The sequence below is a fragment of the Hyaena hyaena genome, unplaced genomic scaffold, assembly GCF_003009895.1.
Source record: "Hyaena hyaena isolate Hyena2069 unplaced genomic scaffold, ASM300989v1 scaffold_607, whole genome shotgun sequence".
Classification (NCBI taxonomy): Eukaryota; Metazoa; Chordata; class Mammalia; order Carnivora; family Hyaenidae; genus Hyaena; species Hyaena hyaena.
In genome coordinates this window covers 513,852-528,847 of record NW_024081241.1, presented here as the reverse complement: position 1 = coordinate 528,847, position 14,996 = coordinate 513,852, and the positions used below count along the sequence as shown (strand labels likewise).

General features: G+C 42.9%; 1 protein-coding gene across 1 annotated transcript in view; it reads right to left on the bottom strand.

The window, feature by feature from the left end:
• The window catches only part of VIT (vitrin), a 101,300-nt gene that overhangs the window by 77,757 nt on the left and 8,547 nt on the right, over window positions 1–14,996 (bottom strand). Inside the window, exon 2 of the mRNA XM_039257230.1 lies at window positions 692–761. Coding sequence (XP_039113161.1) covers window positions 692–743 — 52 coding nt within the window. The 5' untranslated portion in view covers window positions 744–761. The remainder of the gene's footprint in view (window positions 1–691; window positions 762–14,996) is intronic.

The window sequence follows — 14,996 nt, the reverse complement described above, 5'->3', positions numbered from 1 at the left end:
ATTCGAAGACCCTCATTTGTGGTATTTTTTTGTGCCAGCCCTAGTGGACGAATAGACTGTCTGAAAGGTCTTTGCACACTTCCTGGGCAATAGTACCACAGTGATCCATGGGGTAACTCTACCAACATGGTCGGGGCACAGTGGGGTTGAGATTAATAGCAGAAGATTACCCTTGGGCTTCATGCTAAACCCATCAACCCTCTTCTCTCTCCTGGTTGAGCTGCTGCTCCTCCCAGAGCCTACCCAAAATTGTGTTCCCTGCTGAAAATGAGTAAGGGTTTCATTTCTAAAAGTATGAGTCACCAATGGTTACAAGTAAGGTCATGTCAATGATGATAATTTTTTTTTGAGGAATAAGAAATAAGAATGTCCTTAAATTCAGAACCCATAAATGTGCTCTATCTGAAATGTTGGCTAGTTGCTGAAGAATGCAGATATGTGGGTAGAAATGTATGTAATATGTACAAACATACATACATTTGCTTTATACGAAGATATATACACACATACATCCTGAATTTGATCTGCACTTAACATTCTCACTTAAACTTTCCTCCAAATTGTTTATTATAAAAAGATCCACTGTACTGTTTATATGCTCTGTCTTGGTTTAAACCTTTTCTTGGCAAGATTCTTTGGGCCTTAGGAAAATGTTAAAAGTGTATCCAGATACACATATAAAAGTACTTACCAAGGAACATTTCAATAACAGATGCCTTCATAGTGAGGACAACAATCTCCATAAATATCAAAATGGCACCCTGGAGAGAAAGAAACAAAAACACCATTACGTTTCAGCCAAGAGTTCTGAAATTGGATGCATGGAGTATGGGGCGAGGCCACCTCATTATGCATCGCTCCCTGGAGTCTCAGGATTCTAAGTGGCAGCTTGCTCTAAGGAGCCCACAGAGATGACAGCAGCCAGCCTCACTGGTACCCAGAACTCATGCTCACCACTAGCGCCTCCCTGTTCTTCAGAGATTTGATCAGAGAACTGAAGACGAAGTAACTCCATAATTTCAGGAATATGTCCAACCAGCCTTTAAATTAGGACAAAAGCCACACTTAGGATATTGAGAGAACATTTTTAGATTACAAGGAAACAATGCATTCCTCATTCAATAAATATTTATTAAACCCATTATATGGCTAGGTATTAGGGAGGAAGTGATAGAAATTGAACTAAGAAGGAGTTCTTATTCTTCAACAAACAAGAAGTGGGACCCAAATAACCATAGTGTAGACCCAAATAACCATAACATTAGTAAATGTGCCAGGCTCCATAAGGGAATATAAGAGGAATTTGTAGAACAGTGGTTCTCAAACTTTGCTGCATATTAGTATTGTCTGGGAGTTTTTAAAGACCCTGATGCCCAGGCCGTACCTCAGACCAGCTGAATCAGAATCTCTTAAGGTGGGATCTAGGCATTGTGTTTTTAAAAACTCCCCAGGTAATTCCAGTGTGCTGACAAATTTGAGGACCAGTGGTTTAGAGCAAGACTTGCTAAATATTACATGCATAAGAATTACCTGGGATCTTGTTAAAATGCAGATTCGAATCCAGTAAGTCTGCATACTGCCAGAGATTCCCCAAGAGGCCAGGGAATTTTAGAGAAAGGAGATATAATGTCAGCCATGGGAATAAGAGAAGGCTTCCTAGAGGCAATAGCATTTGGATCAACTTTGAAAGACAAACAGTTTGGACATGCAGAAATAGGGAGAAGCTACCCCAAGGTTCCTCCCTGGGGGAGAAACAGACCTGACAGGAGCTCAGAGGCTAGAAAGCATAGTGGATATGAAGATGCTATTGATCTATATGGGGTTTCCTCCTTCTCTTGAGGCTATCAGGAAACTCTAAAAGGCTTGTTCGTACTACCATTACTCATTACATAGAGCATATACTGTGTACTCTCTATTGCCTCAAATCTTCACAGTAAGCCAGTGTGGCAGATTTTATGATCCCTTCAGGAAAGCAAGGCTTATAAAGGTTAAATGTCACATCCTTGGTGACCAGGGTTGGAAGTAGGACCAGAATGGAAGTGGAGGAGGTGGGAAGGATCTGCCCGGGGCACAGGCAGTAAGGAAGAACATTGTCTGAAAGCATTTAAAGGCTTAAGTTAGTTATAAGCTATCAATTCTAAACAATGTCAATGATAAAGCACCCCTATCTTCTGGGGTGCATGGCTCTCTGCTCAGCGCCATTGCTGTGTGGCCTAAATCTGGCATTCATACCCTGCCCTCTGCTATGCCCAGTAGTGTGTTGCTAAACCTAGTCTCTGGGGCGGGGAGGTGGGGAAAGCCTCTGACTTGCAGCGTTTGTTGATGTCTGTGTGTAAATATTCCATGACTGATGATGAAGCCACCAAAGTAGAGAATTGGAAAATAATCTGGTACTAGCTAGGTCCAGTGCAAGCTTATAGCCAATATTTAGATTCAGTACTAAGCAGATTTTATTAACAAAAAGCAATTATCTAATTATGGTTGAGGAAGTAATACAAGTACCTGGTGCAATTAACTTAAATAAAACTGTTTCATATATGAGAGATTTTATTACAGACAATTAAATTAGGCGGCGGGAGTAACCTCAAACAGAACTGATTATTTTGCTAATTTCCAGGAGCAATTGCAATGTGTTAAATTTCCCAATAAAAGTAGTTGACTACTGGTTACATAATAGGCAAATAAGAGATTTTAGCTTCAAAATAGAAATAAAATTATATATACAGTCTATTTGACAATTTGATGCTTAAATAGCTGGGTTATGTTTTTGGAAATAGGGTGGTAACAATTAAATTTTGTTTTTGTCTTTTACTATTTTGATTCTGAGCTCCAGCCAGAGTTGCTTACATGTTTTCAGGACTAACCAGTTAACTTTTTATGGGATAAATGCAGGATATCAAGCCACCCTGCAGCACTGCAGAATTTATCGAGTCACCCTTGATTTCTCCTTCTCTCTCTCTACATCTTACCTATCAGCCAAGGCTGTTGGCTCTATATTCATAATGTGTCTTGAATCTGATCATTTCTTAACATCTTTGCTATTGCCATCTGCTCTGGGCCATGCCTCCTGTCACCTGGTAATTGCAATCAGCCTCCTAAGTGGGCTATCTCCTTCTTCCTCTGATGCCACAACCCTCACAGCAGTCAGCATGACCCTGTTTAAAGTACTCCAGCTCACAGCATTCCTCAGATCAAAACTCTAAAGAGGCTCCCCACATTACTCAGAATCAAAGCCCAAGTCTTGACAAGTGGCTTACAATGCTATATGATTTTCCACCATTGGCCCCCTGACCTCATTTCCCCCCCTTTCCTCCCTTTCTTAGTAAGCTCTGGATACAATGGCTTCCTGGCTATTTCTAGAACATACTTCTCATCTCATGGTTGATTTCCCCTACCTGGATGCCCTTCCCCAAGAGGAGAACATGATTTACTCCTCCATTTCTTTTATGTCTTTGCTTTCATGTTACCTTCTCTTGAGTCATTCCCTTACCACCCAACGCGACCTCTGCCACCTGCCACCAACTGGTACAGCCTATCCTTTTTCCCACTATTTTTTTCCATATTACTATTGCCACTGACATACTTTATTTATTTTACTTATTTATTGTTTGTGTTCTCCACTAGAATGCAAGCTCCACGAGGGAAGGATTTTTTACATGCCCAATAAATACACGTTGAATCAATGAATGGGTAGCCAGGGCTTTCTCCTTTTCCTAGGAAATAAAAAAAGGAAACAAAACAGACAGTCTTGGGAATACACTAAAAACTAGTGAATTGTATGCTTTCAAAGGTTATTTTATGGCATGTGATTTATAGCTCAATGAGCATTATTGATAGTCAACAAACAGAGAGAAGATGGATTGCAGAGAGAAATGCTCTCAGACCTGTGTCTTACAACTTGAGGAGGCAGGATGGACCTGACCTTTACATGTTGAGATGGGTGGAAAAAAGCAAACAGGATTCCAGGAAATACTCTAATCCTATAGGACATATCACCCAAATGATGACTTCTTCATGATGGACCTCAACTAGAATCACTTGGTCTCTTGGAATCAGAATGTTTTGAGGCCTCTTTCTTACCATTTCAATTTCTCTCCTTGTTTGGTCCATTTGCTCATCCATTTAAAATATAAATGTGCCTTTTGAAACGTGTGTTAAAAACTTCTAACCCTCTCTTAGCCATTCCAGAGGCCAGGAGTGAGGATGGCCACCACCAGTGTTAAGCTGTAGAAGTAGGCTGTCCAGTGCCACAAAACTGTGAAACCCGGGGAGAAACCCGGGGAGTGCACAGTAATGTTGGAGCCCTAAACCCTCATGTACCCACAAAGGTTTGAACAAAACCAAAACAATTGGGGTTTCCAAAAGAATGTGTGGCTGATTCATTAATTTATGGGTTGTGCCATGAAACATAATACAGAGTCCTGAATATGAAGTTCTGGCCAGGCAAATGAAGCCTGATTATGAAGTAAAAATACACACTAATGTAAGTAGAGGAGCCAGCCAATTTAATTAGATCTCTTGTTTCTTGGATTTTAGAAAAGAGCAAGTTGGTAATAAATAATAACATCACCTTATCTTTATAGGCTTGTTTAGTTTTTTCTCCTATTTAAGAATTGTGATAAAATGCATAAATGTAAAATTCACTATCTTAACCATTTTGTAAGAGTACAGTTCAGTTTTAAACACATTCATAATGTACAATCATCATCGACATCGATTTCCAGAACTCTTTTTGTCTTGTAAAACTAAAATTCTATGCCCATTAAACAAAATCTCCCCATCTCCCCCTTCTCCCCAGTCCCTGGCAACCAGAATTCTGCATTTTGCCTCTAGGATTTTGACTAAGTCCTTTATTTAAGTGAATCATACAGTATTTGTCTTTTTGTGATTGTTCCATTTCAAATAGTATAATGTTTTCAGGGTTCATTCACATTGTAGCCTAAGTCAGAATTTCTCTCTTTTCAGTGCTGAACGATATTGCATTGTATGTACAAACTACATTTTACTTACTGTTTCATCTGTTCATGAACTCTTGCGGTGCTTCTACATTTTAGTTATGAAAAATGCTGCCATGAGCGTGGATGTACAAATATCTCTTAGGCACCCTGTATATGCCTCAAAGGGAAATCACTGGATTATATAGTACTATTATGTGTTTGTGTTTTGAGGAACCACCATACTGTTTTCAGAATGGCTGCACCATTTTACGTGGCCATTAACAGTGCCACGTTCTCACTAACCCTTGTTATTTTTGGTTTCTTTAGATAGTACTCATTCTAATGGGTGGGAAGTGGCATCTCGTAGTTTTGATTTGCATTTCCTTCATGGTTAGTAATGTTGACCATCTGTTTGTGTACATGTTGGCCTCTTAGAGATCATCTTTGGAGAAATGTCTTATCAAGTCCTTTGTCTAGCTTTTGATCAGGTTGTTTTCTTGTTGAATTTTTGGAGTTACCTATGCTTTCTGGATATTAATCTCTTATCAGCTATGATTTGCAAATATTTCATCCCATTTTTTTGTATTTTGTTTGCAGTGCCTTTGATGCACAAGATTTTTAAACATCCATGAAGACTAATTTCTCTATTTTTTTGTTGTTGTCTGTGCCTTTGGGTGTCATATCCAAGAAATCATCATCAAATCCAGTGTCATGCAGCTCTTATCCTATGTTTTTCCCTGTAGGTATTACATTTAGATCTTTGATCCATTTGAGTTCATTTTTGTTTATGGTGTTAGGTAAGGGTACAGCTTTGTTCTTTTGCATGTGGATATCCTCTTCTCTCAGCACCATTTGTTGAAGAGACTATCTTTTCTCTATTGAATGGTCTTGGCACTCTTGTCAAAAATGATTTGACCATATATGTGAAGGTTAGTTTCTGGGCTCTCTATTCCATTGGTGTATATGTATGTTTCTCTGCCAGTTCCACACTATTTTGATTACTATAGCTTTGTAGTATGTTTTTTTACTTTTAGATCAGTTTCAGTTTCTGCAAAAAACATCATTGGAATTTTGATAGCTATTGTATTGAATCTATAGATTGCTTTAGGTAGAATTGAGATCTTTTTAAAATAGACTTTATTTTACTTATTTGTTTTTTGAGAGAGAGAGCATGAATGCATGCAACCGGGAGAGGCAGAGAGAGGGAATGGGAGAATCTTAAGCAGGCTCCACTGAGAAATCATGACCGTGAGATAACGACCTGAGCTGAAATCAAGTGTCTGACTTTTGACTGACTGAGTCACCTAGGTGCCCTGGTAGTATTGACATCTTAAAAGTATTAAGCCTTCCAGGGGCACCTGGGTGGCTCAGTTGGTTGAGCATCTGACTTTTGACTTCAGCTCAGGTAATGACCCAGGGTGATCAGATCCAGCTCTGCATCGGCCTCTGTGCTAAACATACAGCCTCCTTGGGATTCTCTCTCTCACCCTCCCTCCCTCTTTCCTTTCCCCCACTCAGACACACATACTCTCTAAAATAAATAAAATGAGGAAAAACCCAATATCAAGTCTTCAAATTCACCAATACAGAATACATTTCTATTTATTTATGCCTCCTTCAGTTTTGTAGTTTTCATTGTACAAGTCTTTAGCCTCATTGATTAAATTAACTCCTAAATATTTTATTCTTTTTGATGCTATTGTAAATGGAATTGTTTTCTTAATTTCCTTTTTAGATTGTATGTTGTTCATGTATAAAGATGCAACTGATTTTTGCATGTTGACTTTGTATACTATTTGGCTAAATTAATCTATTCTAACAATTTTGTTGTGTAATCTTTAGGATTTTCTATATGTAAGATCATATCATCTGCAAACAGAGATAAATTTTACCTCTTCCTTCCATTTTAGATGCATTTTATTTATCTTTCTTGCCTAATTCCTCTGGCTATAACTTTCAATGCTATGTTGAATAGAAGTGGTAAAAACAGATGGGTATCCTTGCCTTGTTCCTGACCCTAGAGGAGAAATTTTGTCTTTCACCATTGAGCATGAGTTTTGCTGTCAGATTTCAGATATGGTTTTTATTATGTTCAGGTGGTTTCCTTCTACTCCTCGTTTGTTGAGTGTTTTTATCATGAAATGGTGTTAAATTTTGCCAAATGCTTTTTCTGCATCAGCTGAGATGACCATGTATTTGTTTTTTTCTCCCTTTATTCTATTAACATGGTATATTACATTAATCGATTTTTGTATGTTCAACATTTTTGCATTCCAGGAATAAATCCCACTTGGTCATGTTGTATAATTATTTTTAATCTGCTGCTGAATTCAATTTCCTAATATCCTGTGGAAGATTTTTGCATCAATGTTTATAAGGGATATTGTATTGTTAGGTGACACTGTAGTTTTCTTTTCCTGTAGTGCCCTTGTCTGATTTGGACTCTAGGTAATACTGGCCTTACAGGATGACTTAAGAAGTGTTCCCTTATGTTTAGTTTTCTGGGAAAGGTTTGAGAAGTTTTGGTGTTAGTTCTCTAAATATTTGGTGGACTTCACCAGAGAAGCATCAGACCCATGGCTTTTTGTTGTCAGGAGATTTTTGATTACTGATTAAATCTCTGTACTAGTTACGGGTCTATTCAGATTTTCTATTTCTTCGTAGTCTTGGAGGCTTTGCGTTTCTAGAATTTGTCCACTTCAGCTAGATTATCAAATTTGTTGGCACACAACTGTCCATAGAACTTTCCTATAATTTTTTTTATTTCAATAATTGGGCAAGTGGTGATCAGAGACAGAAGTGAGTAATCAGAGACAGAAGTGAGTATGACAGTTTTTTTCTGTTTAAATTCTCACTCTGTGCACATATGTTAATAAATCAGAAATTAACAAAATAGATCCTTTGGAAGACTGAACATAGATCACGTCAATATCAAATAAGAAGTTGCCATCATCTCCTAACTCATTCCTTGCTCTCTGCTTTCTGCTCCGGGTCATCCTTTCCCCCACCTGGGGAGGATCAGCTTCCAGAATCATGGGTCTGAGTGTACATTCACTCTATCAGACTCCTCCTTCACAGTCCACTCGTCCTCTGTGGAATAAAGCCCGACTCCCTCAGTGAGGCATTTCAAGCCATCACACTGCAGTTCTTATCTGTAATCCTCTCCTCTGACCCCCACACACCTGGGGGGTCAGAGGAGGGTCTTTCTCTACATGTGGCACCTCAGTGTCTTGTCCCGTGCTCTTACTATTGTTCTGTCTGGATTGGCTCCTCATCTCCCTCTCACAAGCCTCTCCATCTCTCAAGGTTCAGCTCATGGGCCACCTCTTTCTTGTAAATCTTTCTGACCTCCTGAAGTTAAAATTCATCCTCATTCGTAGCTCCATTTAATCATTCAAAAAATTGTGTGTGTGCTCCCTGCTAGTAAAGAAAAGCAAGATGCAGGTCCAATCATCAAGTTGCCTGGGGACTTCTAGAAGGAGACTGATGTGTCCGCATCATAACTAAGACTGACTGAGCACATACTAAGTGTCAATAATATATTAACTCATTTAATCTTTACAACAACCCCATGAGGTGGGGGCTACGTCTTGCCTTAATTTTAGAGGTAGAAAAGTGGAGACATGCAGAGGGTAGGTACTCTGCCCAAGGCTGGGAAGAAGAGCTGGAATCCACAGCAAGCATTCTGAGCTCAGAGCCCTATTTCTGTTTCACCACTTGCCACAGCTGTTTTATAATAAGTAGGCTTCCTTCATCTGTTCTGATGTAATTGCTCTGAGTTGGTATCAATATTGTTTTAAAGCTCTCCAGGTGACCCTCCCTATGCAGCCAGAATTGAGAACTCTGCTGTTAAGCATACAGTGATGGCAGAAGTGTGGATGGCCAAATAGACCTGGGGCGTGGGGGTTGGAAGGTGCTTGAATTAGTTTAACTGGCAGGTTGGAACACAATGAGTGATGAGGGGAGAACAGGACACAGGGGATAGAGTAGCTTCAGGAACTGGGAGCTGCTCTGAGAGGCTAGGCGCGGGATCAGACTGTTAGAGAGGAAAGAAGGGGCCATAGTGGCCTTGAATGTCATGCCTAAAGAATGTGCAATTGATCCTTTAGGCAATAGGGAGACATGGAAGACTTCAAAATTATGTTTGCATTCATCATTTTTAATAAGCCCCCTAGAGGCTTACTGGAGCCCCTCAATTGCATAAAATCTGCCCTAGTGGGCGTGTAAGATTTATGCAAAGCTGGTGTTTGTCTGATGTATGGTGCTACAAGAGGGAGCACCTAACAGTACTCTTTGTCCACAAGGCAGAAAGAGCCAGTGTCCATCTGGAAACATTTAATAGTTATGAGAGGCTTGTGCTATGTTTCCAAAATGCCAGAAATCCCCCAAGGACAGACATCTCTGAATGGGGAGAGGCTACATGTGCAGCCTTTTGCTTTTCCATCTCTGCCTGATGTAAAGCCTCAGCTGCTTGTCAGTGGATGTGGGTTGATCTAGTGAGGCTGGAAGAAGAATGGTCCTAGGAGGGGCCTTTTCAATGTGGAGGTGGCCTCGATCTGCATATAAACCTTTGCATAGATCATATTCCTCTGGGCTGGGCCTGAAGCACTGCATTTCCTGTTGCCATGACACCAGCAGTCACTATTACAATCCCCCAGGATTCTGTGAAGGAGAGGGAGGGGTACGGAGGGGGTGGGGGAGGGAAGGAGAGAACACAGGAGTGAGCCAGAAAGCATGATAGTTTTTCTTCCTTTCCTTATTTTCCTTCCCTTTCCAATTCCTCCTTGTATCTTACAGAAATACCAACAGAAAAGTGCAAGCCAAATAGGCAAGGAGGGCAGGGGAGGGTTTGCCTTTTCTCCGTGTTGGCTTCTAAGAGTGTACCAGGCTACTTGAAGAAGTGCTCTGAGTTAGGCTTTGTGGACAGGATGCTGATGGTTGCCTAAACAGAGCAACTGCTTCGCCACTTCCTCTTTCTTAACACAACCCCAATTTGATAAAAAGAATAAATACGGATGACTGAGAGGAAGCTGCTCCACCCCCCGCTCCCGGGGTGGACCCTGATTCCAAGTCTAAGCTAAGGATCATTATATGTACTTTCTATCCCTTGCTGGTGATTGCTTCAAAACCCCAGCTTTGAGCCTATCAGCACGGGGTCCTCTCCAAGCAACAGCGCCTAGTTCATGGATGGACTGTGTCCTGAGTTGCATCAGGCATGCAGAATGGAAAGACTTAATCCTGTGTGTTTCAGGGAAAGAGGCTGCCTCCCTTGTTGGTCTGCCAGCAGCCATCTTCTGACCATGAGACAAGTCAGTGTGAGGAAAAAGTCAACACAGAAAGGAAGAGTACCCAAGAGAATCACAGAGAAATGGAGCTAGAACTCTGTCTTGTGCCTGGAGGTGGGGCCCACCTCTGGACCACCTGACAGGTGAGCTAATGTGTTTCCCTTTCAGTTGGGCTTGTAGCTGAGAGGTGATTTCTAACTCACAGTACCTGTCTTTGTAACTACAGAAGACTGTAACAATGCCAGAGTCTGTAAGAAGCTTTCTCAACAATTCTCTCCTCTGAATCACCTAAGAACCTCTTGAGGATGTAGAATAGCCATTATTATCCCTATAATTCAGAGCAGTGAAGTGACTTGTCTAAGGCCCAGTCTCTATTTTAGTTCCATGCTCTCTTGACTATGTCAAACCTCTCACATGACTGGTACTATAAATTCCAAACAACCCCATGGTTTATTATATATTATTATAAAGTAAAAACCCCACTCCTCATTTGTATAGTTCTTTGCACATCTAAAAACATTTTTTTAAATGTTTATTTTTACGAGAGAGCGTGTGCAAGTGTGGGTGCATGCAGGAGTTGGGGAGGGGCAGAGAGAGAGGGATTCTCTTTCAGAGAATCTGAAGCAGACTCCAGGCTGTCAGCACAGAGCCCAACGTGGGGCCTGACATCAGGCACTGCGGGATCATGACCTGAGCGGAAGTCAGACACTTAACCGACTGAGCCACCCAAGCACCCCTAGTTCTTTGCATGTTTAAATGCCTGGTTACATCTAGGACTTTAATCTCAAAAGACCCCTGAAATGAACATCTCAGATATTATAGGTAGATGCAGAAATAACACATGCTGAAATGAAGTGACTCGGCTGGTCTGGTGGGAAAAGATAACTTACACAAATCAAGATCCCCCTGGGGATTTTGGAATTGGGACCCTGACTAAGATGTAGAGATGAAGGCCAAAGAGAGGAGAAGAGAAAGCCTATGGCCCTGAGAGAAGCAACCGGAGAAGACACCTTGGTTTCTGGCTAATTCTTGGGTCCCATTTCCAGTGTGAAGACGGTCCAGCTGGACATGGTCTCCTGCACGTGACATAGATGTTTCTGGACCCTTTTACTCCAGCCAGTTGGAGTTGGCTTCTATTTCCTGAAGCTTTGATTCAATCCCCCACCCCCCTTTTTAGTTTATTTACTTTGAAAGAAAGAAAGAAAGAGAGAGAGAGGTGGGGAGGGGCAGAGAGAGAGAGAAAGACCCCAGGCAGGCTCTGCACTGTCAGCGCAGAGCCCAGTGCGGGGCTCGATCTCACAAACTGTGAGATCATGACCTGAGCTGAAATCTGGAGTCAGATGCTTAACCGACTGAGCCATCCAGGTGCCCCCAAACCCTTTTTGTCTCTGCTTTTGTTATCTGTTTCCCTGACAGCATTAGTAGTAAAAAATGAAACCACTTAAAATGAAAAGGGCCCCAGTGCCAGTCTTGTGGTAGCCTCGAGCAGGGGTTTGAGAGGCCGTATCCCACTCTGGAGTGAGGCTCTAGGAAGAAGTGTGACAAAAAATCTCACAAGCTGTGGCAGCACCCCAGGAGGAAGAACACAGCCTGCTCACCTGGGATGTTCTGGGAGTGAGTGACCTTGAACCGATGCTGTCGGAATGTCACTGTGGAGTTCCCGATATATTTAAGACCATGTTTCACAGAGTGCCTGGGTAGCTTAGTCAGTTAAGCGTTGGCTCAGGTCATGATCTCAAGGCTCATGAGCTCGAGCCCCACATCAGGCTCTGTGCTAACAGCTCAGAGCCTGGAACCTGCTTCAGAGTCTGTGTCTCCCTCTTTCTCTCTGCCCCTCCCCTGCTCACATTCCGTCTCTCTCTCCTTCAAAAGTAAATATTTAAAAAAAAAGACTGTGGTTCACAGCCAAGAGTTATTTTGTCCCCTCCCCAAAAGACGTCATAGTGTTTGAAGACATTTTTGGTTGTCACAACTTGGGGTGGGGCTGCCTTGAGTGGGTAGAGGGGTAGAGGCCAGGGGTGCTGTTAAGCATCCTACAGCACACAGGACAGCCCCACAACTGAGAATTTTCCATCATGACATGCCAGTGGTGCCAGGGTTGAGAAACTCTGATGTCTGAGAATCTTTTCCCCAATGTTTTTATATGAGTGTTACATTTACTGATGTTCCAGTCTAAGGATTTTCCATAAATATTATAGGTAAATATTTTTTATAACTAATGTGTGGACAAGTCAGGATCACTTTCTCCAGGACCACTTTTCATCACCATGTACAGTCAGGTCAAATCCTCAGGCAGAGAGATTTACTCATGGGCCGCGGGGGTGGGGGTGAGGGAGGGGCAGGGATTAGGGAGGTCATCCCTGTGCTGGATGGCAGAGACAGCTTCCACCGTTAGGTTCATTGATCCATGTGGTCTGTCAGAAAAGCAAAAAGGGAAAGCCTTTTTTGGTGTGCTTGTTTCAGACTATCATCTTGTACCTCGTTAAGAACCTGACATATGGTAATGCTTACCACATCCACAAAGGCTTCGACCAATAGTGATTTCTAGTAAGGTTGCAAACAGTAATTATGTTTCTGAAGTGGTAGTTTAGATCTTATATTGCCAGTAGGGAAAAAACACTAGTTTGCCGGCATGCCCCCAAATGAGCTCTAAAGAACTCCTTCCAAGAGTTATTTATCCTCCATAATGGAAGGGCAGTAAATCTGGGGGAAGGGCTGAGGACCTCAGTAAAGGATGAGGCGGACCTTGACCGCTCCTTTCAGTTACTCTGGAAACCGTGTGCGGTTAAAAGATTCTCAGGGAGCTTTGGAAGATGAGCTTCTCTCATCAGAAGCTTCTTTACCTAATGTGTTTGACACTGTGGATTAGCGCTGCCTCCTCGCAGTGGGTTTTCTCCTTTGGGCTCTGAGGTTTGTGGTTGCCAAGGGGCTGTCCACTGTGAATGTGGAGCTGTGTACTTGGATCCGTCCAGCTGTGATCCCCGGAGCCTCGACTGGCCTGAACACTCTGTGCTTTTTGGTCTGCCTTCAATTCTGAGGCACGGAAAAACATTTTCAGGTCTTGCATAGCCTTCCGGCTGAGGTAGGAAAGAAGATGAGGGTGAGTCTATAAGATCCATAGCATCTTCCCGTTGGCCTCCTGGTGACACACGGGTTCATCTCAGATGAACAGGGTCCTAGTTCTTCCCCATGCTGCAGAGAGGCAAGCACGGGGCAATGGGTTAAAGCACATTCTTGAATCCCAGCAACCAGAGGCTCTAGGAGGGTGGAGTGGGGGGAAGGCAGGGTGTGGAGGAAGGCGGTCATGTGGCTGGGCAGTTGAGACGATGGAGAATTAAGTCCCAGAAAGGGGCGGGGCCAGCAGAAGGCCGCATTCCGAAGCAGGAGAACCAGGTCTCCAAAGGGAGCCGTGTGGCCTCACGCTCCAGGGGTCCTCTCCAGACCATTCTTGGCTCTGACACAGACGTCCAACTGTTCTTCACGTCCGTCCTGACAATTTTGGCCCAGCTGTCTAGTGGCCCGTTACTTGAGATGGCATTGATTTCTGTGTTCTTCTTCACGAGGAGTTTTCGAAGCTTAGAGCCCAAGTTGTGACAATAACAACTTCATTTGTTGAGTGCCTACCATATGCTCCACACCACACACCACCATCTTCTTAAATTATTGTGCTGGTCCTACCAGCTAAGTCCTATTGTGCCCACTTTTCAGAGTAGGAAATTGAGGTTTAGGGAGCTGTCCAAGGTTGGAATGAATGTATGGCAGCGCCAGAATTCCACCCCGGGGCCTCACATTTAACTCTGCTCACTGCCTCATTCTTCCCCTACAGGAGGGTTTCACCTTCCTCTTCACCTTGACACGTATGTCTGAGGTGTTTTGAAACACTCTGTTGACAGTAGTTAAGATGCACGCCGTAAGATACATACGTTGTGTAATAAAATGGTCTTGGTTATGAGGTCAAGGGATTTTTTTTTTTCTTTGAGTCCTATTTGGGCCTGAACTCACACAGAGCTTTCTCTCGCTCACAAATGCTATTTAGGGCAAAGTGATGCACCAGGCATATTTTTAAGTTTAACCAGGCATAACACACCCATCTAAATAAACATTGGAGTGTATTGTAATTGACTGTGTAATGAGATGTTAAAATCGGATGACCCTTTGTCTTAGCTTCAGCGGAAACTGGAGACTACATGAGAACTACTTGCATGTTCCCAAGTGGTCTCCCTGACGGTCCTCTCCCTGCTGTCTGAAGGGCTGGGGGTGGGGACGCGCCCTGCCCCCCTCCTGCCTCTGAGGAAGGGGAGGAGGAGGGAAAATGCCAATAACTCAATAACTTTTTCTAAAGCGATTTTCGCTTTCCAGTCTCCAGCTTCCCACTTGGCTCCTATAACTCTGGTGTATTCTGGAAGGAGGCAGTCAGCCACACATCCCGGTTCCTGGTCACCTCCTTTGGAAGTCCACCTTGGATGTCCCGTAGCCCCATTCGACTGGTCCTCAATAGCCCCAATGACTGGTTGTGTCTCCCGGGCTTGGGGGTGTGGTGGATTGGTGTCTGGCTCGTGATTAAGACATCTACAGGGGAGAGGGTAGCTTGTGGCAAACCAGGTCCTGTGTGAGAGTCAGCCCGGGGTCACTTCAGGTCCTGCCCCAGCCAGGTGCATGGAGGGCTGAGGAGGCCGCAGCGGAAATCATAGGAGATAGATTGCCGGTTGTTCAGAGGCTGAATGAGGAACCGTAAACCCCCAGCCAGGGCAGATCCGTACGCAGTGGCTTCTGG